Source organism: Phytophthora cinnamomi (assembly GCF_018691715.1).
Source record: "Phytophthora cinnamomi strain GKB4 chromosome Unknown Contig81, whole genome shotgun sequence".
NCBI classification, from domain to species: Eukaryota; Oomycota; class Peronosporomycetes; order Peronosporales; family Peronosporaceae; genus Phytophthora; species Phytophthora cinnamomi.
In genome coordinates, this window is record NW_027151014.1 from 129311 (window position 1) to 153375 (window position 24065).

The 24065-nt window shown below is 55.9% G+C and overlaps 7 protein-coding genes across 7 annotated transcripts; 4 read left to right on the plus strand and 3 right to left on the minus strand.

The window, feature by feature from the left end:
• Positions 1–1062: 1062 nt before the first annotated feature.
• Positions 1063–2868, minus strand: IUM83_12381 (serine/threonine-protein kinase; the record flags this gene model as incomplete). The annotated part of the gene is made up of 2 exons (XM_067937002.1): positions 1063–1155; positions 1573–2868. The coding sequence occupies 2 exons, from the start codon at positions 2866–2868 to the stop codon at positions 1063–1065; spliced, it is 1389 nt and encodes a 462-aa protein (XP_067785200.1).
• Positions 2869–3904: 1036 nt separating this feature from the next.
• On the minus strand, positions 3905–5050 carry IUM83_12382 (12-oxophytodienoate reductase; the record flags this gene model as incomplete). The annotated part of the gene is made up of 1 exon (XM_067937003.1): positions 3905–5050. The coding sequence occupies one exon, from the start codon at positions 5048–5050 to the stop codon at positions 3905–3907; it is 1146 nt and encodes a 381-aa protein (XP_067785198.1).
• Positions 5051–6017: 967 nt separating this feature from the next.
• On the plus strand, positions 6018–7163 carry IUM83_12383 (12-oxophytodienoate reductase; the record flags this gene model as incomplete). Its single annotated transcript, XM_067937004.1, has 1 exon — positions 6018–7163. The coding sequence occupies one exon, from the start codon at positions 6018–6020 to the stop codon at positions 7161–7163; it is 1146 nt and encodes a 381-aa protein (XP_067785199.1).
• Positions 7164–8012: 849 nt separating this feature from the next.
• Positions 8013–9157, minus strand: IUM83_12384 (putative 12-oxophytodienoate reductase; the record flags this gene model as incomplete). Its single annotated transcript, XM_067937005.1, has 2 exons — positions 8013–8736; positions 8937–9157. 2 exons carry the CDS (start codon positions 9155–9157, stop codon positions 8013–8015), a joined length of 945 nt encoding a protein of 314 aa, XP_067785196.1.
• A 967-nt stretch (positions 9158–10124) lies between these two features.
• On the plus strand, positions 10125–11269 carry IUM83_12385 (putative 12-oxophytodienoate reductase; the record flags this gene model as incomplete). Its single annotated transcript, XM_067937006.1, has 2 exons — positions 10125–10345; positions 10546–11269. 2 exons carry the CDS (start codon positions 10125–10127, stop codon positions 11267–11269), a joined length of 945 nt encoding a protein of 314 aa, XP_067785197.1.
• Positions 11270–14495: 3226 nt separating this feature from the next.
• IUM83_12386 (12-oxophytodienoate reductase) lies at positions 14496–15641 on the plus strand (the record flags this gene model as incomplete). The annotated part of the gene is made up of 1 exon (XM_067937007.1): positions 14496–15641. One exon carries the CDS (start codon positions 14496–14498, stop codon positions 15639–15641), a length of 1146 nt encoding a protein of 381 aa, XP_067785194.1.
• A 5229-nt stretch (positions 15642–20870) lies between these two features.
• On the plus strand, positions 20871–21634 carry IUM83_12387 (uncharacterized protein; the record flags this gene model as incomplete). The annotated part of the gene is made up of 5 exons (XM_067937008.1): positions 20871–20953; positions 21066–21090; positions 21160–21252; positions 21491–21528; positions 21613–21634. The coding sequence occupies 5 exons, from the start codon at positions 20871–20873 to the stop codon at positions 21632–21634; spliced, it is 261 nt and encodes an 86-aa protein (XP_067785195.1).
• Between the last annotated feature and the right edge of the window lie 2431 nt (positions 21635–24065).

Here is a 24065-nt window from a genome sequence, read left to right on the forward strand (position 1 = left end):
CGCAAGAACTGGTCCAGCAGATAACCATTGGCACCGTGCACTTCCACGCGATCAAAGCCGACAGCCTTGACCCGCTCGGCACATCGACGATACGCGTCGACGATCCCCGGGATCTCTTCTGTGTGAAACGCACGGGCCTTCTCGAAAATAGCGTGTTCGCCGCTGGAATTACGCGTTCTACCAGTCTCCCATTGCGTGGCCGAGGTTGATACGACTTCGTTGCTGGGGTGAAACGACGGGTGCGACTGCGACCCATGTGCCACAACTGCAGGAAGATTTCGCCATCGTCGGTGTGCACGCGCCCCACCACCTTGCGCCAGCCCTCCTGCTGCTCGTCCGTGTAGAGCGCAGGGGCGCCATACCATCCGAAGCCTTGCTCAGAGATTGCGCAACTTTCCGTGACAATCAAACCAGCACTTGCGCGCTGCTCGTAGTAGATCGAATTGCGTTCCAGCGGCACGTGAGAGACGGAATCAGCTCGGGCGCGGTTGGTAGGGCTGTACACTACGCGATTCTTGAGCTCGAGGCCCTTGGCCAGCTCCAGCGGCGTGAAGAGCTTGTAGTCGGCGGTGGAACTCGACATCGTAGAGGGTTGTTGGTCGTCGTGGTGAGCTCGAGACGGCGAAGAGTAATGAGCGGAGACTCTTAGTGGTCTTTTAGCACGCGTCGTTAGATGGCAACGGGTATGCACATCCCAGCTGGTGTACTGGATACGTTGAAGTGCTCGACAGGAAGACCTGGGATTGGCTGGCTGGCTCATCGTGCGACTAGCACGCGATCTCTGGCGTTTACAAATGGCCGTGCGTGTCGGTGCGACCAGCGCAATTGGCAGCAACTTGCCAGCACTGCCTGCATCAACATCTCGCACCTTGAGGTCAAAGAGAAAGCGAGTTCAACTCATTTTTTCATCGTCATTTATCGCATTGTACTAGGTTGCGTCTGCCTTGTTTGTTTGTATATTTCTAGGACACAATCTCGGTTAGCGTGTTGTTTTTCTTTCGCTATTCCTCGTCCAAAGAACTCATCCTCAGAGGAGAAGCAGCAGCGTCTTGGTCATGAACATCAGTCGTGCAGAGGGTACTCTTCCTCCATCCACGAGCCGATGTAATGGTTGTCAATGAAGTCGTGTTCCGTGATGCTGCCGAGTTCCGGGAACTTCGAAGCAAGAAACAGCACGACGTCGAAATGATCTCCGCTTGCAGCTCCCTCCAGCGCCTTCGCTGAACAGCCTTCTGTCCGGTACTTGGTTAACCACTGAACCACATCGAGGTAACCTGCTGCAGCAGCGTCATCAATTGCCTTGACCGTGCAACCCTCCGATCGGTTTTCATGCAGCCACTGGACCACGGCCAAGTGGCCTTCCTTTGCGGCGCCGTCCATCGCTGCTGACGAGAATCGAGCTGCAGTATGTTCATGGAGCCACTTGACCATTGCCAAGTTACCACTCGAAGCAGCGACGTCCATGACATCCACAGAGGGCTCTGTCCAATAATTGGCGTGAAGCCACTGCAGAACGTCAAGATGGTCACCTGCGGCTGCAAATTGGATCGCCGCCGGTGTGCATGTTGGTACAGTCTTCTCGAGAATGGCGCTGTCGGCCAGTCCTTCTAGCTGGCTCATGACCGTCGCGGTGACAGTCTCCATCGCCAAAGCCACTTCGTGCAAATATTTTATCACGTCGAGGTGCCCATTCATTGCAGCGACATCCATCACTGTGGTGTTGAACTGCTGCTTCGTGCCAGCCTCGTACAAGTCCACGTTCGGGTTATCGGCGAACTGCGCGTGGAGCCATTGAACCACATGCAGGTGCCCACTAATTGCTGCACCCCGCATCGTCTGGTGCGTACAAGCAGCCGAGCAGATGGACTGTAGGAACTGAACAACCTCAAGGTGGCCCTGACTAGACGCCAAGTCAATGGCCTTGTAGGCCATGTTCCAACCGAGGTTGTTCTCCTTAAGCCACTGCACGACGGTCAAGTGACCGTGCGTTGCTGCATCACAGAACGCTTGACCGTCGAGATACACCATGTCTTCGTTCACCAGCAGCTTCACAACCTCCAAGTGCCCCTTTGCCGCCGCATTCTTGAGTGCCCACTGCTTACCAACATCCTTGTGCTGATCTAGGAGCCACTGCACCATAGCGATGCTGCCCCCTTCGGCCGCGTAGTCGAGACGTGGTGGCTGCCAACCTTCAGCAACCAGCCGACGCACCGCCTCCATGTCTCCGTGACATGCAAGTTGATCCATTACTTCTTGGTTGCTCTGCATGTAGAACCCGTTGAAGACGTTCATATACATCCAGACCACCAGGTCTCCGTGCCCCCCCTCTGCAGCAGCCAGCAAGGCGTTGCTCTCCCAGAACTTGACTTGGTGTAGCTTGCTCTCGGCGCAAGCCCGCGCTCCAGGCATGGACGCCTTCTTGTACTCCTCGTGAACCTCCAGCAACAAAGTCAGGATATCCTGCTGCCCTCGTTGAGCCGCCGCCTCGATCGCTTGAGCCGGCACCACGCAGCTCGAGAAGTGATCCACTAGCCACTGCACCGTGTTCACGTTTGCGTGCTTGCAGGCCTCGACCATGCCCTTGGCGAACTGGTCGTGGTAGTAGTAGCGGTTGGTCCACAGCATCCGAGACGGACGCCACGTGTTCGTGGGCTGGCACCATGGGTCTGCAGCGGTATCCGCCGACTTGCTGACGGCCCAGACCCTGTCCAAGAGCGCCACGGAGCCCACCGCGCACGCTCGAGCCAGCGGCAGACTCGAGGACCGGTCCAGGAAGGCCGACAGCGTGGCCGTCACGTGCGAGAGCTCCGCGATGCCCGGCTGCGAGCGAGCCACGACGATGACGCTGGTCAATGCGGACGGAGCCATCGCAAGTCGAAGTGGGCGGGTGCCACGCACTTGTCAAATGAGGAGGTGCACCGAATCTGAAGCAAGGTCGTCGCGTCGCGGGAGACATGTCAGTCGTGAATCATATCGGATTGCACGGGGGATCCGCCATGGTCTCCACTTCGACTCCAACTTCGCTCCGCTTGCCCTGCAGTCCACGCTGGCAAACACTTGCAATCATTGTCCGTCCGTCCAGCGGCAAACAATGACGGTGTCGGTGTGGTGATGTCTGCAGCATGTAGTGCTCAACCATGGCGAACGTCGAGCAAGTGGCGCTTGGCGGCACCTGCTGCGACAGACTTGTGCTCCACTTGATTGCTGACGTTAACACGCCAACTGGTGGCCGTGGCTTCATCGGCGCAGGAATCTCAGCGCTGCTGGGCTCACTTGCGTGGCGCCTTGGCTTGATGGCTGTGGGCCTGCGTCGCATTGCGAAGCACAGTACATCCATCATACGCAAAGGCGCGTTCCTGGAAGATCACTGCGGACGAGCCGCTTGCACGATCGGGCAGCAAACCATTCTTTTGTCTTGGACTCCATGCTGGAGGGCACAAGTATGTAGGCTCTGGCATTGGTGTAGCTCGCCGTCTAGACGAAACTCAAGCCACGGGCGGCGCAGCAACAAAGCACCAGATCGAATTCGATCCTTATGGAGTGCCGAACTCGAAACTAGTTCAGGTCGACGCTCGACTTCTTGTATTAGACCTCAACGCAAAGGCACCAATGCAGGGTGCAATCCTTGCACCCAGGTCTAGTGTTTCTCCCCTGATACCTGCTGGTACGGTCAGGAGTTTTTAATGCTGATTTCACAACAGCACTACATGTACATTTGACCAATTTAGTTTGGTCTGTAGCCTTAGCTGCTGTGTAGACAATAGACAGCGACAATCGACGAACTTATACTTAGGTGTATGTATAGTAGCATGTGCGAGGAGCGAGGCAGCTAGAGCAACGAATGTGTCGCGTTAGAATTGTGTAATGTATTGCTCTCTTCGGAGCACCAGCTCTATGGCTTTCTCTACGGCTGCTCCTCCACCTTGCTGCTGCTCGCTGGTTTGTATGGCTCGAACGTGCTGTAGCCCTTGTCGCCCATGGCGGCGTCCCAGAAGTACTTGTAGTCCGGCACGGGGTTCACGGGCCAGTCGTTCTGGAAGCGCTCGGCCAAGTCCGGATTGGAGATGAAGAGCCGTGCGAAGCCCACGAAGTCGGCGGCGCCGCTACGAATGACGCCCTCGGCGGTGTCGCGCGTGTAGCTGTTGTTCGCCATGACGGTTCCCTTGAAGGCCTTCTTGGCGTCGAACACGGTCAGCGTGCGGCTCTCGCTCGAGTAGCCGAATCCGAAGCCGTCCAGCATGGCGAGGTACGCAAGTCCGTGCTCCGACAAGCGCTCGAACGCGTACGTGAACATCTCGTTGTTGTCCTTGCTACCCATGCCGCCGAAGACACCGTTGGGTGACAGACGCACGCCAATGCGTCCGGCGGGGTACACCGTCTTCAGGGCCTCCACAACCTCGTGGAGGAAGCGGTAGCGGTTCTCGAACGATCCGCCGTACTTGTCCGTGCGCTGGTTCGTAGCCGACTGCAGGAACTGGTCGACGAGGTAGCCGTTGGCGCCGTGCACCTCCACGCCGTCGAAGCCCGCGCGCTTGGCGCGGATGGCGCACTGGCGGTACATCTCGACGACGTCGGGGATCTCCTCGGTCGTGAGCGCGCGCGCCTTCTCGAAGCCGGTGCGTTCGCCGCTGGCATTGCGCGTCGAGCCGTCAACGTACTGCGTCGCCGAGGCGGACACGACCTCGTTGGTCGGGTGGAAGGACGGGTGCGACTGGCGGCCCATGTGCCACAACTGCAGGAAGATCTTAGTGCCCTTGGCGTGCACGCGATCCACGAGCTCCTTCCAGACGGCCTCCTGCTCGTCCGTGTAGAGCGCAGGGGCGCCATACCACCCGAAGCCCTGCTCCGAGATGCCGCAGCCCTCCGTGATGAGAAGGCCGGCGCCAGCACGCTGCTCGTAGTACACGATGTTGCGCTCCAGCGGCACGTGCGAGTCCGGGTCCGAGCGCGCGCGAGTCGTGGGGCCGTACACGATGCGGTTCTTGAGCACGAGGTCCTTGGACAGCTCCAGCGGCGTGAAGAGTTTGTAGTCGGCGGTGACGGAGGACATGGCTACTGCAGGGTGCTGCTCGGTTGAGGGTGTACGCGTTGCTCGCTGCTTGTGAGGCACTCGGCGAATTGGAGAATGAGAGGTGGGAGTCGGCGACAAACGAGATCTTTCATGTAGCACCGCCTGAAGTGCAGGCGGTGAGCTGCAAGGTTGAATGGGGGATCCGATGCGTTATCGTCGCGGTTGACGCAATGGTGCGCGGACAGGAGCAGGGTTACCGTCAATGCACGCGGATTACAAAAACGCTCTACCGTTCACGCCAACAGAGCGCTGAATGTACGACTGTCGCAGCGTGCCGACCATCGAAATTAATCCTACATGTAGCGAGCGCGGATTCGCAAGAAATTTGTGCGAAAGGACGCACTGCTCTCGAGTCTCCTCTTCAAACCATTTTAGCATATTACTGCTCACCGGCCACCGATTCGGAGGTGAGGGTAATACATGTATAGTTCTTATTTGTTTGTTTATGCGGTTAGCGTCGATGGTACTCAGAGCAAACTCTCCTTCAGCCCCACATACCGCATACTCCCCTCACGGCTGCAGTACAAGAGTAATCTTGAGTAGTCGACGTTTGGCAATCACTTGCTTTCGTACCCGTGACATCGATCCTCGCTTCGCAATCACTCGCTTTCGAACAAACCCGCGCTTGCCAGGATCAATTTCGATGATTGGCACGCTGCGACAGTCGTACATTCAGCGCTCTGTTGGCGTGAACGGTAGAGCGTTTTTGTAATCCGCGTGCATTGACGGTAACCCTGCTCCTGTCCGCGCACCATTGCGTCAACCGCGACGATAACGCATCGGATCCCCCATTCAACCTTGCAGCTCACCGCCTGCACTTCAGGCGGTGCTACATGAAAGATCTCGTTTGTCGCCGACTCCCACCTCTCATTCTCCAATTCGCCGAGTGCCTCACAAGCAGCGAGCAACGCGTACACCCTCAACCGAGCAGCACCCTGCAGTAGCCATGTCCTCCGTCACCGCCGACTACAAACTCTTCACGCCGCTGGAGCTGTCCAAGGACCTCGTGCTCAAGAACCGCATCGTGTACGGCCCCACGACTCGCGCGCGCTCGGACCCGGACTCGCACGTGCCGCTGGAGCGCAACATCGTGTACTACGAGCAGCGTGCTGGCGCCGGCCTTCTCATCACGGAGGGCTGCGGCATCTCGGAGCAGGGCTTCGGGTGGTATGGCGCCCCTGCGCTCTACACGGACGAGCAGGAGGCCGTCTGGAAGGAGCTCGTGGATCGCGTGCACGCCAAGGGCACTAAGATCTTCCTGCAGTTGTGGCACATGGGCCGCCAGTCGCACCCGTCCTTCCACCCGACCAACGAGGTCGTGTCCGCCTCGGCGACGCAGTACGTTGACGGCTCGACGCGCAATGCCAGCGGCGAACGCACCGGCTTCGAGAAGGCGCGCGCGCTCACGACCGAGGAGATCCCCGACGTCGTCGAGATGTACCGCCAGTGCGCCATCCGCGCCAAGCGCGCGGGCTTCGACGGCGTGGAGGTGCACGGCGCCAACGGCTACCTCGTCGACCAGTTCCTGCAGTCGGCTACGAACCAGCGCACGGACAAGTACGGCGGATCGTTCGAGAACCGCTACCGCTTCCTCCACGAGGTTGTGGAGGCCCTGAAGACGGTGTACCCCGCCGGACGCATTGGCGTGCGTCTGTCACCCAACGGTGTCTTCGGCGGCATGGGTAGCAAGGACAACAACGAGATGTTCACGTACGCGTTCGAGCGCTTGTCGGAGCACGGACTTGCGTACCTCGCCATGCTGGACGGCTTCGGATTCGGCTACTCGAGCGAGAGCCGCACGCTGACCGTGTTCGACGCCAAGAAGGCCTTCAAGGGAACCGTCATGGCGAACAACAGCTACACGCGCGACACCGCCGAGGGCGTCATTCGTAGCGGCGCCGCCGACTTCGTGGGCTTCGCACGGCTCTTCATCTCCAATCCGGACTTGGCCGAGCGCTTCCAGAACGACTGGCCCGTGAACCCCGTGCCGGACTACAAGTACTTCTGGGACGCCGCCATGGGCGACAAGGGCTACAGCACGTTCGAGCCATACAAACCAACGAGCAGCAGCAAGGTGGAGGAGCAGCCGTAGAGAAAGCCATAGAGCTGGTGCTCCGAAGAGAGCAATACGTTATACAATTCGTGCCTGGCTAGGGTCTTCTTATCGCGTTCAATAATGGTGACACCAGGCGCTGGTGGGTGGCAGCTCGCTAGTTTCGGGACCGAAAGTAGCGCTTGAGAGCCCGAAAATAAGTCTGGAACCCGTTTAGAACCCGAAAATAAAGTCTGGAACCCGATGGGGCGCCCGAAATTAGGACGGGAATAACCCATTCCCGAAATTAACTCGGCGAGTCTGCCAAACAGGCGGACACAAGATCGCGCCATAGATCCTTCTGGATCCGGGAGAACCTGTTTTGCATACTTCCGCTGATATACAAGTTTCAATATTGGCTTACAATGTTGGCCCATCCAGTCGAGGTTCAATACAATACCTGCTCTTTGCATAGCCGATAAGAAGCGATGACACCTGTAAATGTCAGACGTACCTCTACAAACGAATATCACACGAGGAAACCATCCGCACTACTCACAAACTTGTATATCAGCGGAAGTATGCAAAACAGGTTCTCCCGGATCCAGAAGGATCTATGGCGCGATCTTGTGTCCGCCTGTTTGGCAGACTCGCCGAGTTAATTTCGGGAATGGGTTATTCCCGTCCTAATTTCGGGCGCCCCATCGGGTTCCAGACTTTATTTTCGGGTTCTAAACGGGTTCCAGACTTATTTTCGGGCTCTCAAGCGCTACTTTCGGTCCCGAAACTAGCGAGCTGCCACCCACCAGCGCCTGGTGTCACCATTATTGAACGCGATAAGAAGACCCTAGCCAGGCACGAATTGTATAACGTATTGCTCTCTTCGGAGCACCAGCTCTATGGTTTTCTCTACGGCTGCTCCTCCACCTTGCTGCTGCTCGCTGGTTTGTATGGCTCGAACGTGCTGTAGCCCTTGTCGCCCATGGCGGCGTCCCAGAAGTACTTGTAGTCCGGCACGGGGTTCACGGGCCAGTCGTTCTGGAAGCGCTCGGCCAAGTCCGGGTTGGAGATGAAGAGCCGTGCGAAGCCCACGAAGTCGGCGGCGCCGCTACGAATGACGCCCTCGGCGGTGTCGCGCGTGTAGCTGTTGTTCGCCATGACGGTTCCCTTGAAGGCCTTCTTGGCGTCGAACACGGTCAGCGTGCGGCTCTCGCTCGAGTAGCCGAATCCGAAGCCGTCCAGCATGGCGAGGTACGCAAGTCCGTGCTCCGACAAGCGCTCGAACGCGTACGTGAACATCTCGTTGTTGTCCTTGCTACCCATGCCGCCGAAGACACCGTTGGGTGACAGACGCACGCCAATGCGTCCGGCGGGGTACACCGTCTTCAGGGCCTCCACAACCTCGTGGAGGAAGCGGTAGCGGTTCTCGAACGATCCGCCGTACTTGTCCGTGCGCTGGTTCGTAGCCGACTGCAGGAACTGGTCGACGAGGTAGCCGTTGGCGCCGTGCACCTCCACGCCGTCGAAGCCCGCGCGCTTGGCGCGGATGGCGCACTGGCGGTACATCTCGACGACGTCGGGGATCTCCTCGGTCGTGAGCGCGCGCGCCTTCTCGAAGCCGGTGCGTTCGCCGCTGGCATTGCGCGTCGAGCCGTCAACGTACTGCGTCGCCGAGGCGGACACGACCTCGTTGGTCGGGTGGAAGGACGGGTGCGACTGGCGGCCCATGTGCCACAACTGCAGGAAGATCTTAGTGCCCTTGGCGTGCACGCGATCCACGAGCTCCTTCCAGACGGCCTCCTGCTCGTCCGTGTAGAGCGCAGGGCGCCATACCACCCGAAGCCCTGCTCCGAGATGCCGCAGCCCTCCGTGATGAGAAGGCCGGCGCCAGCACGCTGCTCGTAGTACACGATGTTGCGCTCCAGCGGCACGTGCGAGTCCGGGTCCGAGCGCGCGCGAGTCGTGGGGCCGTACACGATGCGGTTCTTGAGCACGAGGTCCTTGGACAGCTCCAGCGGCGTGAAGAGTTTGTAGTCGGCGGTGACGGAGGACATGGCTACTGCAGGGTGCTGCTCGGTTGAGGGTGTACGCGTTGCTCGCTGCTTGTGAGGCACTCGGCGAATTGGAGAATGAGAGGTGGGAGTCGGCGACAAACGAGATCTTTCATGTAGCACCGCCTGAAGTGCAGGCGGTGAGCTGCAAGGTTGAATGGGGGATCCGATGCGTTATCGTCGCGGTTGACGCAATGGTGCGCGGACAGGAGCAGGGTTACCGTCAATGCACGCGGATTACAAAAACGCTCTACCGTTCACGCCAACAGAGCGCTGAATGTACGACTGTCGCAGCGTGCCAATCATCGAAATTGATCCTGGCAAGCGCGGGTTTGTTCGAAAGCGAGTGATTGCGAAGCGAGGATCGATGTCACGGGTACGAAAGCAAGTGATTGCCAAACGTCGACTACTCAAGATTACTCTTGTACTGCAGCCGTGAGGGGAGTATGCGGTATGTGGGGCTGAAGAAGAGTTTGCTCTGAGTACCATCGACGCTATCCGCTTAAACAAACAAATAAGAACTATACATGTATTACCCTCACCTCCGAATCGGTGGCCGGTGAGCGGTAATATGCTAAAATGGTTTGAAGAGGAGACTCGAGAGCAGTGCGTCCTTTCGCACAAATTTCTTGCGAATCCGCGCTCGCTACATGTAGGATTAATTTCGATGGTCGGCACGCTGCGACAGTCGTACATTCAGCGCTCTGTTGGCGTGAACGGTAGAGCGTTTTTGTAATCCGCGTGCATTGACGGTAACCCTGCTCCTGTCCGCGCACCATTGCGTCAACCGCGACGATAACGCATCGGATCCCCCATTCAACCTTGCAGCTCACCGCCTGCACTTCAGGCGGTGCTACATGAAAGATCTCGTTTGTCGCCGACTCCCACCTCTCATTCTCCAATTCGCCGAGTGCCTCACAAGCAGCGAGCAACGCGTACACCCTCAACCGAGCAGCACCCTGCAGTAGCCATGTCCTCCGTCACCGCCGACTACAAACTCTTCACGCCGCTGGAGCTGTCCAAGGACCTCGTGCTCAAGAACCGCATCGTGTACGGCCCCACGACTCGCGCGCGCTCGGACCCGGACTCGCACGTGCCGCTGGAGCGCAACATCGTGTACTACGAGCAGCGTGCTGGCGCCGGCCTTCTCATCACGGAGGGCTGCGGCATCTCGGAGCAGGGCTTCGGGTGGTATGGCGCCCTGCGCTCTACACGGACGAGCAGGAGGCCGTCTGGAAGGAGCTCGTGGATCGCGTGCACGCCAAGGGCACTAAGATCTTCCTGCAGTTGTGGCACATGGGCCGCCAGTCGCACCCGTCCTTCCACCCGACCAACGAGGTCGTGTCCGCCTCGGCGACGCAGTACGTTGACGGCTCGACGCGCAATGCCAGCGGCGAACGCACCGGCTTCGAGAAGGCGCGCGCGCTCACGACCGAGGAGATCCCCGACGTCGTCGAGATGTACCGCCAGTGCGCCATCCGCGCCAAGCGCGCGGGCTTCGACGGCGTGGAGGTGCACGGCGCCAACGGCTACCTCGTCGACCAGTTCCTGCAGTCGGCTACGAACCAGCGCACGGACAAGTACGGCGGATCGTTCGAGAACCGCTACCGCTTCCTCCACGAGGTTGTGGAGGCCCTGAAGACGGTGTACCCCGCCGGACGCATTGGCGTGCGTCTGTCACCCAACGGTGTCTTCGGCGGCATGGGTAGCAAGGACAACAACGAGATGTTCACGTACGCGTTCGAGCGCTTGTCGGAGCACGGACTTGCGTACCTCGCCATGCTGGACGGCTTCGGATTCGGCTACTCGAGCGAGAGCCGCACGCTGACCGTGTTCGACGCCAAGAAGGCCTTCAAGGGAACCGTCATGGCGAACAACAGCTACACGCGCGACACCGCCGAGGGCGTCATTCGTAGCGGCGCCGCCGACTTCGTGGGCTTCGCACGGCTCTTCATCTCCAACCCGGACTTGGCCGAGCGCTTCCAGAACGACTGGCCCGTGAACCCCGTGCCGGACTACAAGTACTTCTGGGACGCCGCCATGGGCGACAAGGGCTACAGCACGTTCGAGCCATACAAACCAACGAGCAGCAGCAAGGTGGAGGAGCAGCCGTAGAGAAAGCCATAGAGCTGGTGCTCCGAAGAGAGCAATACGTTATACAATTCGTGCCTGGCTAGGGTCTTCTTATCGCGTTCAATAATGGTGACACCAGGCGCTGGTGGGTGGCAGCTCGCTAGTTTCGGGACCGAAAGTAGCGCTTGAGAGCCCGAAAATAAGTCTGGAACCCGTTTAGAACCCGAAAATAAAGTCTGGAACCCGATGGGGCGCCCGAAATTAGGACGGGAATAACCCATTCCCGAAATTAACTCGGCGAGTCTGCCAAACAGGCGGACACAAGATCGCGCCATAGATCCTTCTGGATCCGGGAGAACCTGTTTTGCATACTTCCGCTGATATACAAGTTTGTGAGTAGTGCGGATGGTGGTATCAACAGATGCAGGGTTTGATGAGATAGTAAGGGTGCTTCTTGTTTTAGAGGCTTTGTAGTGCTACTCTGTCGCGCTAGATTGTGTGGAGTGATGCCTGTTATTTTGAATAGCCTGTTTGTTTTACAAATTATGCTGCTATGTTGGTCCATCCAGTCGAGGTTCAATACAATACATAGCCGATATGACACCTGTGGCAAATGGTTTATCTGTCAGCAAGACTGTCAAAACTAGTTTATTCCGAAAAAAAACAGTTTTAGTATCTGTACATGTCATTGTTTAAAAAAACTGATCAAGACTTTGGAACTCATGTTATATTTAAGCACAAACTTAAAACAAGTAAGGATACTCAGCCCTCCTTACTTGAATAAATAAGAAAGCACGATAACTTTCCGCACTACTCACAAACTTGTATATCAGCGGAAGTATGCAAAACAGTTTCTCCCGGATCCAGAAGGATCTATGGCGCGATCTTGTGTCCGCCTGTTTGGCAGACTCGCCGAGTTAATTTCGGGAATGGGTTATTCCCGTCCTAATTTCGGGCGCCCCATCGGGTTCCAGACTTTATTTTCGGGTTCTAAACGGGTTCCAGACTTATTTTCGGGCTCTCAAGCGCTACTTTCGGTCCCGAAACTAGCGAGCTGCCACCCACCAGCGCCTGGTGTCACCATTATTGAACGCGATAAGAAGACCCTAGCCAGGCACGAATTGTATAACGTATTGCTCTCTTCGGAGCACCAGCTCTATGGCTTTCTCTACGGCTGCTCCTCCACCTTGCTGCTGCTCGTTGGTTTGTATGGCTCGAACGTGCTGTAGCCCTTGTCGCCCATGGCGGCGTCCCAGAAGTACTTGTAGTCCGGCACGGGTTCACGGGCCAGTCGTTCTGGAAGCGCTCGGCCAAGTCCGGGTTGGAGATGAAGAGCCGTGCGAAGCCCACGAAGTCGGCGGCGCCGCTACGAATGACGCCCTCGGCGGTGTCGCGCGTGTAGCTGTTGTTCGCCATGACGGTTCCCTTGAAGGCCTTCTTGGCGTCGAACACGGTCAGCGTGCGGCTCTCGCTCGAGTAGCCGAATCCGAAGCCGTCCAGCATGGCGAGGTACGCAAGTCCGTGCTCCGACAAGCGCTCGAACGCGTACGTGAACATCTCGTTGTTGTCCTTGCTACCCATGCCGCCGAAGACACCGTTGGGTGACAGACGCACGCCAATGCGTCCGGCGGGGTACACCGTCTTCAGGGCCTCCACAACCTCGTGGAGGAAGCGGTAGCGGTTCTCGAACGATCCGCCGTACTTGTCCGTGCGCTGGTTCGTAGCCGACTGCAGGAACTGGTCGACGAGGTAGCCGTTGGCGCCGTGCACCTCCACGCCGTCGAAGCCCGCGCGCTTGGCGCGGATGGCGCACTGGCGGTACATCTCGACGACGTCGGGGATCTCCTCGGTCGTGAGCGCGCGCGCCTTCTCGAAGCCGGTGCGTTCGCCGCTGGCATTGCGCGTCGAGCCGTCAACGTACTGCGTCGCCGAGGCGGACACGACCTCGTTGGTCGGGTGGAAGGACGGGTGCGACTGGCGGCCCATGTGCCACAACTGCAGGAAGATCTTAGTGCCCTTGGCGTGCACGCGATCCACGAGCTCCTTCCAGACGGCCTCCTGCTCGTCCGTGTAGAGCGCAGGGCGCCATACCACCCGAAGCCCTGCTCCGAGATGCCGCAGCCCTCCGTGATGAGAAGGCCGGCGCCAGCACGCTGCTCGTAGTACACGATGTTGCGCTCCAGCGGCACGTGCGAGTCCGGGTCCGAGCGCGCGCGAGTCGTGGGGCCGTACACGATGCGGTTCTTGAGCACGAGGTCCTTGGACAGCTCCAGCGGCGTGAAGAGTTTGTAGTCGGCGGTGACGGAGGACATGGCTACTGCAGGGTGCTGCTCGGTTGAGGGTGTACGCGTTGCTCGCTGCTTGTGAGGCACTCGGCGAATTGGAGAATGAGAGGTGGGAGTCGGCGACAAATGAGATCTTTCATGTAGCACCGCCTGAAGTGCAGGCGGTGAGCTGCAAGGTTGAATGGGGGATCCGATGCGTTATCGTCGCGGTTGACTCAATGGTGCGCGGACAGGAGCAGGGTTACCGTCAATGCACGCGGATTACAAAAACGCTCTACCGTTCACGCCAACAGAGCGCTGAATGTACGACTGTCGCAGCGTGCCAATCATCGAAATTGATCCTGGCAAGCGCGGGTTTGTACGAAAGCAAGTGATTGCGAAGCGAGGATCGATGTCACGTGTACGAAAGCAAGTGATTGCCAAACGTCGACTACTCAAGGTTACTCTTGTACTGGAGCGGTGAGGGGAGTATGCGGTATGTGGGGCTGAAGAAGAGTTTGCCCTGAGTACCACCGACGCTATCCGCTTAAACAAACAAATAGAACTATACATGTATTGCCCTCACCTCCGAATCGGTGGCCGGTGAGCGGTAATATGCCGAAATGGTTTGAAGAGGAGACTCGAGAGCAGTGCGTCCTTTCGCACAAATTTCTTGCGAATCCGCGCTCGCTACATGTAGGATTAATTTCGATGATTGGCACGCTTACATTCAGCGCTTTGTTGGCGTGAACGGTAGAGCGTTTTTGTAATCCGCGTGCATTGACGGTAACCCTGCTCCTGTCCGCGCACCATTGCGTCAACCGCGACGATAACGCATCGGATCCCCCATTCAACCTTGCAGCTCACCGCCTGCACTTCAGGCGGTGCTACATGAAGGATCTCATTTGTCGCCGACTCCCACCTCTCATTCTCCAATTCGCCGAGTGCCTCACAAGCAGCGAGCAACGCGTACACCCTCAACCGAGCAGCACCCTGCAGTAGCCATGTCCTCCGTCACCGCCGACTACAAACTCTTCACGCCGCTGGAGCTGTCCAAGGACCTCGTGCTCAAGAACCGCATCGTGTACGGCCCCACGACTCGCGCGCGCTCGGACCCGGACTCGCACGTGCCGCTGGAGCGCAACATCGTGTACTACGAGCAGCGTGCTGGCGCCGGCCTTCTCATCACGGAGGGCTGCGGCATCTCGGAGCAGGGCTTCGGGTGGTATGGCGCCCCTGCGCTCTACACGGACGAGCAGGAGGCCGTCTGGAAGGAGCTCGTGGATCGCGTGCACGCCAAGGGCACTAAGATCTTCCTGCAGTTGTGGCACATGGGCCGCCAGTCGCACCCGTCCTTCCACCCGACCAACGAGGTCGTGTCCGCCTCGGCGACGCAGTACGTTGACGGCTCGACGCGCAATGCCAGCGGCGAACGCACCGGCTTCGAGAAGGCGCGCGCGCTCACGACCGAGGAGATCCCCGACGTCGTCGAGATGTACCGCCAGTGCGCCATCCGCGCCAAGCGCGCGGGCTTCGACGGCGTGGAGGTGCACGGCGCCAACGGCTACCTCGTCGACCAGTTCCTGCAGTCGGCTACGAACCAGCGCACGGACAAGTACGGCGGATCGTTCGAGAACCGCTACCGCTTCCTCCACGAGGTTGTGGAGGCCCTGAAGACGGTGTACCCCGCCGGACGCATTGGCGTGCGTCTGTCACCCAACGGTGTCTTCGGCGGCATGGGTAGCAAGGACAACAACGAGATGTTCACGTACGCGTTCGAGCGCTTGTCGGAGCACGGACTTGCGTACCTCGCCATGCTGGACGGCTTCGGATTCGGCTACTCGAGCGAGAGCCGCACGCTGACCGTGTTCGACGCCAAGAAGGCCTTCAAGGGAACCGTCATGGCGAACAACAGCTACACGCGCGACACCGCCGAGGGCGTCATTCGTAGCGGCGCCGCCGACTTCGTGGGCTTCGCACGGCTCTTCATCTCCAACCCGGACTTGGCCGAGCGCTTCCAGAACGACTGGCCCGTGAACCCCGTGCCGGACTACAAGTACTTCTGGGACGCCGCCATGGGCGACAAGGGCTACAGCACGTTCGAGCCATACAAACCAACGAGCAGCAGCAAGGTGGAGGAGCAACCGTAGAGAAAGCCATAGAGCTGGTGCTCCGAAGAGAGCAATACGTTATACAATTCGTGCCTGGCTAGGGTCTTCTTATCGCGTTCAATAATGGTGACACCAGGCGCTGGTGGGTGGCAGCTCGCTAGTTTCGGGACCGAAAGTAGCGCTTGAGAGCCCGAAAATAAGTCTGGAACCCGTTTAGAACCCGAAAATAAAGTCTGGAACCCGATGGGGCGCCCGAAATTAGGACGGGAATAACCCATTCCCGAAATTAACTCGGCGAGTCTGCCAAACAGGCGGACACAAGATCGCGCCATAGATCCTTCTGGATCCGGGAGAACCTGTTTTGCATACTTCCGCTGATATACAAGTTTGTGAGTAGTGCGGATGGTTTCCTCGTGTGATATTCGTTTGTAGAGGTACGTTCCGAATCGAATGTACCCGGTATCAACAGATGCAGGGTTTGATGAGATAGTAAGGGTGCTTCTTGTTTTAGAGGCATGATTACGGATTTCTAATTCTGTCCTGAACGCACTTTTGTAGTGCTACTCTGTCGCGCTAGATTGCCATTTTCTAAATCAGAGACCAAAGGCGCAATCCAACCTAAAAATGGAGATCCAATTTATTTTTTCTAAACGGTAGTAAACTGTAGGCGAATGCCACTCAGATGTCAATATTGGCTTATCACATACCCTGTTAAATATGACTAGCGGTGATGAAGAGCTGTCCGTGTTTGATGCCTGTTATTTTGAATAGCCTGTTTGTTTTACAAATTATGCTGCTATGTTGGCCCATCCAGTCGAGGTTCAATACAATACCTGCTCTTTTGCATAGCCGATAAGAAGCGATGACACCTGTGGCAAATGGTTTATCTGTCAGCAATGTGGCTGACTGTCAAAACTAGTTTATTCCGAAAAAAAAACAGTTTTAGTATCTGTACATGTCATTGTTTAAAAAAACTGATCAAGACTTTGGAACTCATGTTATATTTAAGCACTAGAAAATCAGAAGTAAGCAGCTGGTGGATCGCGCTTGCGCAAACTTACGTCGTCGTCTGAGCTTGGGGCCCCAAGGTCTGATAAGGGGCGGGTCGCACCTCTTCTCTTTTTGGTTTTTTTATTGCAAATAAAGTGGAGGTCGGGTCACAGCACATTTTCGCATTTCCCTTAAGAAATTTATATGCGAGTCAGTGTAACTTTTGCTCACAGTTAAGCATGGCCAGCCGCGCAGAAGAAGCCTACGAGTGCAGCGTATATGCCGTCAGAACCAGCCCACGGAGAAGACTTGTTGGGACCGAATCATATCCCAGTCAGCTCGCGGCACGGTATACTGGTGTTGCGGAGGCTCGGGCCACGTGCGTTTGTCGGAGACGACGACAGCAAGCACACATATCGAGGCCGCTGCGCATGCCAGAGTCGTGTCGCCTGGATTCATGACGAGAGAATGACAAATGTTACGATAGATCTGTCAATGCGTGTCTATAACAGAAAAAGAGACCAAAAGACCTCCACTACCTCTTGTTGGGAGTGTACATGCAAAAAGAGGTGAGGGGTCGTTTGATTGGCGGGTTCTCTTTCTGCGACCTCTTGTTTTGACTGCGACCCGCCCCTAAGCAGGCCTCTCAAAATTAGGTAGTGTGTGAGGGGAAAGTGCAAAATGCCTAATCCTATTTTTTCAAAATACCTAATTGCGGACATGCCTGAAACCACCCTAGCTCGCAGTCTATTCGCGTCGCTGCCTGTGCATTTCACCTTTCGGCGCTCTCCACTTCCTAGCACGAATGGGGAAGACAAAAGGATGAAGGCGAGGGTCTAAGAAAGGTGCTCGTAGAGACCAACAGACCGCACCACAGCCTAAAGTCACTGGTGCAAACCGCTGTGTCAACACTGTCCTTGTGCAAACTAAAATCACCCCTCTACAGCAGCGACAAAAATGGATCCCAATCAAGAACCGGCAGAGAACAGCTCTAACCAACTATGCAATGGAAGGCCAACTCCAGTCGCTGCAGTACTTCTTTTTGCTCGATCTAGCTGAACGCGTCGCTAGGAGTCCACGTAGCTATTCACTTGAATAAAGTACACCACCTGCATGCCTAACTGGGATTTGAGCCATTTGTATCTAACTACTTAAGAACTACCTATTCAGACTTTTCCAAAATGCCTAATCGAGGTCAAATTAGGTAGGTAGGTATTTCTGCCTAATTTTGAGAGGCCTGCTGATAAGCCCTCCTTACTTGCCCTGGGTGAGCACATCGCGAGCTCTGTGCCTTCCCAGAATAAGATTTGTGTATACTTAATATAATCAGCGATTTGTTTGCAAATCGCTTTTATTTAAATTGAGTTATTTTTACAAGGTACTTTCGTATTTATTTCTTTTACAAACTTGTGTTTTGTTGAGAAAAGCACACACTTTAGAAATTCACACCTTTTTAAAAAGAAGTTTATATTTTGACGGAAACCGTACATCCCGAAACATAGTGAATCCTCGTCCTGAAGTTTCGTAGACGTATTTGACGCAGTTCGCGTTATGCCACAGCAAAACGCCAGTGGAAGGACAGATACGGCGGCGCCGACAGGTTCAAATGCAGATAAAACAGCAAAGAGGCAGAAACCCATAGCGTCAATATATTCTTATCTTGCTACTGCCAGAAGTAAAGACAAGGGGGGAAGTAACAAATTGGTGCTCCAAGTTGGAGAACCACTAACCTATTTGCTGGAGTCTCCAATAGCAGTTAGAACCGTACGAGATGGTGCTGGTTTGAGTATAGCATGCCGTACTTGATGTTGCTCCCTTCCTGAGCTCAATTTTAATTACGGTAACAACAAAACTGCGGAGGCACGATTTCGCAACGTGCTATCTTAGAAAACTACCTTGTCGGCGCTGATCCCTCCACAGCTCTTGACGTTAAAGCTCCTCAGAAGCTCCTATTGATCCCCTGAAGGCGTCGCACCTTACAGCCGTAGTTATCTTCGACTGTGTCATGGCGATTTCGACACTGAATGAAATTCACGATAACCAAATGTGATTGGTGGATTGTAAACAGCGCCCATTTAGACGACATATATTTATACATCGTTTCGCCAGCTTTTGAGACGGCCCGCGTCGCTGCGGTCAAGAGGAGCACCCGCTCTTTCGACGCGAATATGTCACGTACTGGCAGCGTGAAATGACCAACAGTGAACCAGTCCTTGTGGACTTACACAGCTGATTACGGCTTATAATGGTGAGTCGCCTCCCTGAATGTGCCTCAATCTCAGTTACTGCGGTGCTTCCCTCACTGCTGCCCCGAGAACTCAAGCGCAACTACAGCAGGAGCTCCGTGCACGTGCTGGTCACCTTCTCGGTGTACGTGAGCGCTGGAGGAGATCGTCGTGGGAGCGCGGGCTGATCATTGGCGAGACGATAGCGTTACCGGCAAGCTTGTTTGCTGATGATGATGCAGACGAGTCGGTCGTCACTGGTAGCTCTGGGTGGATTCGCGCGAGAAGAGAGAGCAGCGAGAGGCATCGAGCCTTCCCCAAGGTGTACGCAATGTGCTAATCCGGCCGAGGAGCTAACGTTGTTCGTGTGGGGTGTCTCAACAACACAGCCTTGTATGTGTTCAACCCAGCTAGGTCTCCCAAGTGGATGTACAGCTACGACAGCAGCGTGACGCGTACGCAGCGCGAGATGACACACCACCTTGTCGCCTACGTTTCCCCCGTGCATCCGGCATTACGCGAGGGTGGAGGACAGCAGACGATGCGACAGCAGACAGACAGCAGTTCGGATCGCTACGACTCACTTGTTCTTGCGCGGCTCTCCTCGCCTGCCTTTCTGCTTGTGTCGTATCGGCGGTCTTGTGGGCATCTTGGAGCGATAAGTTTTCCCGCAGGTGACAATGTTGGTATGGCGTTATCCGATATGAGTGATTTGCAGCAGCATTTAATGCCACAGCAAAAACCAGCCCAGCTCCGGGGACAGTTGAGGCATCCCGGGCCGTGCGAGGTGAAGTTTACTAAAGGATACGCTGACAATGAAGACATTTGCTCGCTTGCTTGGCGAGAGCTCGCAAGTTGGGTTGTTTTTAGCTCTCGTGGGCCTCTGCTCGCGGGATGCTTGGATGATGTCCCACAATGCTGCAGGGACGGATGACACTGCTACACATGTGTGTCAGATCTCTCCTCTTACTATATGCGAAGCAGAGCCCGCCTGCGTCGGAGATGCCCAGACACTGCCGTCGTCGAGTTCACGGGCGGGGGTCGGGATGACAAGCGCGTTTCTTTATGCGAGCGTCTGTCACACATCTAACACACGCAAAGCCTCACTCCGTGTTTCGCCCCCGACGAGAGCTACGGCGTGAAATGGGACAGATCTATCGATCTACATAGTGGCGGGTGTGTTTACTTGGGTGCAGTGGCAGACGAATTTCGTAGTGAGCACAAGGCACTTGAGCTCCAAAGGTAAGAAAGAACACATCTGACAGCGCTATGATTTCTTAATTAACGCCTCTGTTGCCTGTGTGCTAGGTCCGTCGAGCTTGGCCGAGCCTAATTCGTCAATTCGAGAGATAACACTGTGTGCATTCGCGCGGTCGAGTAGCACCTTCAGAAATGCGGAAAACTATGTGGACGAAATACCGCCCAGTGTAACGTCCAGCCTTTCTGCTGATGCGAAGCCTTCAGCCTAGGTGATTATCTTGTGGCGTCTACGACTCTTGTGTGCCGTCTGGAGAAGAAGACTGCCGTCCGTGACGAAGCGATACAACCACGCTGGTAGATCAATTCTCTACGCATTGAGCGCAGGGTGTCGTTGAGCATTGCTCCAGACAGGATCGAGCCAAGTGATCAGGCCAGAGCTTGAGAATCAAGGCGGAACTGCAAGATGCCGCCATCGAACGATGAGATGATGACAAGCGAGCGAGAGCTCGGTTGGCCTCGCTTTTGAAGCAATAACTGTTATTGCCGCGTCGCGATCTCCTCGTGAATATCGACGCATTAACGTTTAAGCCTACTTGCGGAATAGCTAAGCCATCAAGTAACGATGATTCGACGCGGCAACATCTCGGCAGTATTAACGTCGGACCAGCCACCTTCATTTCGTGACTGGGGGCACGACTGGGGACACTCCTGAGTCAGGAGTCCTGACAGTTTCCATGTGCTCGCAGTCCGCGCAAGATATCACTTGGTCTATTACGGTCGAAGTACCACTCGTGGACGTAACTCCAGCTCGGGATGTCCCCCCAGTCCGTCGTTTCACTCGAGACACTCAGGTATGGTTCGAGTCGAATCCTGCCGCTTCCTGCGGCTTGGCTGCAGCGCCGAGGTCCACCCGCTCTTCCGTCGAGAATACATCAGGTAGGGTAGTGCCCTCGTGTCTGTTGTGCTCCTTAAGCTGCACAAGCATTGAGTCAATGCCGCATTGACTCATTCTGTGTATTTTTTTATTAAACCCTCGTGTTCGTTGTAGGAGCAACCGAGAGCGAGGCGTCAAGGTACGCCCTACTGCTTCGAACCACTGAGAAGTCAGCTGAAAAGTGACGTGTGCAATTGGTGTTGTGTAGCTCCTCCGCTGCTTTCCTCACTGCTGTCCTGAGCACGTTAAACGGAGTTACTGCGGATGCTCGGTGCATGTGCTGGTGACCTTCTCAACGGACGTGAGTGCTCTACAGCTGGATGACATCGTAGTGTGTGCTCGTTTTGAGCCGTCTCGAGTGGCTCCGCTGTGGCCGGAGAGCTTAGCCGAGCTGGCTCGAAATCTAGGCGCTCCAGCGGTAGGAGATGAAGATACCGACCAGGAGAAACTGAGGCTGGACGTTGGGGAAACCGTACCACTACCCGCGAAGATGGTCGGTGATCAAGGTGAAGGAAAGGGTGAGGTGTGGATGCGAGCAGAACGAGAGAGCGATGAACAGCGCTTGGGACTTCCAAAGGTAAGAGAGATAAGGCGGCACAGTGACTTCATCTGACCAACAAGCTCACAACTGTATGTACATTGGCGACGATATGAAACGCAGAAATGTATATTGTACTCGCTGAACAATGATACGTCTCCCAAATGGTTTTACAGCTATGACAGCAGCGTCACGCGAACACAGCGCGAAATGACACACCACCTAGTGGTGTACACTTTCCGATTGCAGTCAGCCAACACGGATATCTCGCCATCGCACGCGAATAGTTCTGGGTATCGGGATGCGCTGGTACTCGCGCGCCACGCGTCACCAGGTTTCCTGCTAGCGTCGTATCGACGATATCGCGCCACTGAAATCCCAGTCAATAACGAAAACGACGTGGTACCAGAGAAGCGTGTAAAATCCCCACTGCCGTGGCAGCAACGACAGCGACAACCTTGCAAAGAATTCCCAGCAGAAAGATGCGATTTTTCCGCCTGCAATGGCTGTCGTGACAGGGAGCGCAGACTTACGGGAGCAAACGACAGCGCTATCAGTGATGATATTGACGTTGATTCAAGCTTATGGCAACGGCAGGCTGACGCACTCTGCCCTGGTTTTCTTGAGAAATGTCAGCACTTGCTAATCCTGTGGCGATTCCTGCAGTGTGTATCTCTGGGCGACGCTGGTATTGACTCAGGATCCATTAGCCACCTGTGTTCAAGTTGGCTACATGTAGCAGATGCTCTTCGTTTCTCAAAACCGAGTACTGGTGACCAAGTCGAAGACACTATAGGCGCCCTGTTGAAGGAGGTGTTCACTCCACCGGCTATATCCTCGCAGTCAGAATGGCCAAGCCGTCGAAGTGCAATCATTGCAATGACCGCTTATCTACTCATTCGAACCCAGTTGTCTTGCACAGTGCAACGCATCGTCCGTTCGTTTGTCAAGGTTGAAAAAGACACAGCAAGTGAATCACAGCTCCGGGGGCATTTCGTGCTTCTTGTTTCTCACATTTACGACTACGTTAGTGGCGTTCTGCGCGAGGCTTGCGGTGTACAGCCTGGAAAGAGCGACACATGTGGATCGTTGCCCGACCTCGTGGACGATGTGCTATCACTCGTGTACGGGCAGGCACGCTTCGTGATTCTCCGACGGGAGATGTCGGCTTTATTGATGGGACAGCAGAGTCCTGGATCGCTTTCGGATACTCTGAACAGCGTGTTTCGATTGTATAGGGCTCAAGTGCTCGAGTCGCACATTCGACTTGGTCAACACCTGATCCAGCAACGCTGTGCGAGCAGTGTCACCCGTCTTCAGAACGCTTGGAATCACCGTTGGTTACTGGACCCTTTGACAGTGCGCTGTAATCGAGTCACGTCACCTGGATTAGATATCGTCGGTATCGCACAGTTCATCCGCGAGTTCGGCTGCGTTGATGTCGAGGTTGAAGATAATATGTCCTACTTGTCCGTAGGATCCGCGCTCTCGAAGCTACGCGATACGTCAATGATGGAGTTGGTGCTTGATGGGCGCCTACGCGCTTACCGAGAGCTCCCCAGCGGTTTGTCAGGATGGTCTGTCGGCGATTATGCTGCAGAGTTTTGCGATGGTGGGCTCGACATCGACTTGTTCGCGATCGAAGGCCGTAAAACTGAAGGGCGAGGAAGTGGAGAACGGTGGCTGACAAGAGTATGTCGGATTAGGCTGTTGCTCTCGCTCGAGCAGAGGGTAAACTCTGCTATGCTCTCGCGAAATGGTCGAGATATGGTCGTCGTAGTGCACGGAGCGATTTTGGCCGCGACGTATCTACCTCCCTACTCAAGAGGGCAGTCAACCGGTGCTGAAGAGTTCTTACAGCTATCGATTGAAGATCGTGCTGCGATGTATGGATCTCTGGAGTGGACCCCGCTAATGGAGACGCAAGCGGAATACGCTGCAATTGCGTAGTCAACGATCAATACTCATAAAAAGATGCATTAAACATGAAGCTTACAATACGGCACTGCTACTGACAACTTCTTGAATGCTCTGGCCCGGACTTGTCCGCCCTGTACAGAGCTCACATTTGAGCGGAGTCCATGCATGCGCGTCTCACTTGCAAACAAGCCACGCTGAACCGAGCTTGAACGCTAAAAATTCGCTTGTATCCACGGAGTCGTCCACCAAAACTCGTTTCTACGATCGTTCACGCCACGGCACCTTTTTTCCTTCTTGGCTGCCAGTCAGTCTCAAGCCGTGCCCGGCGGTACTGGTCCGCCTCTGCTTTCGACGCCAGCCTTCACCATCGCCAGCAAAATTCCGAGTAAGTTTACAGTCCAATCGCGTCGGAACCGAATCAGACATCGTGACCGAATGAGGCTCGCCACCAGCGCCAAGCTGAGACTTTCCATCCAAGACGTGCGTGAATATTTACTGTTCCACGCGTCGTCGATCCGCGCCGACAGAGGATCGCGAGTCGAGTTGGCTCGAGCGTCTCGACCTCAGTCTCAAATTTGAACGCTAACCACGATTCCGCTTCTCCTCCGTCGATCCACTCGACCCTCTCGCCTCCCCGGCTGAAAGCTCGGACAGCC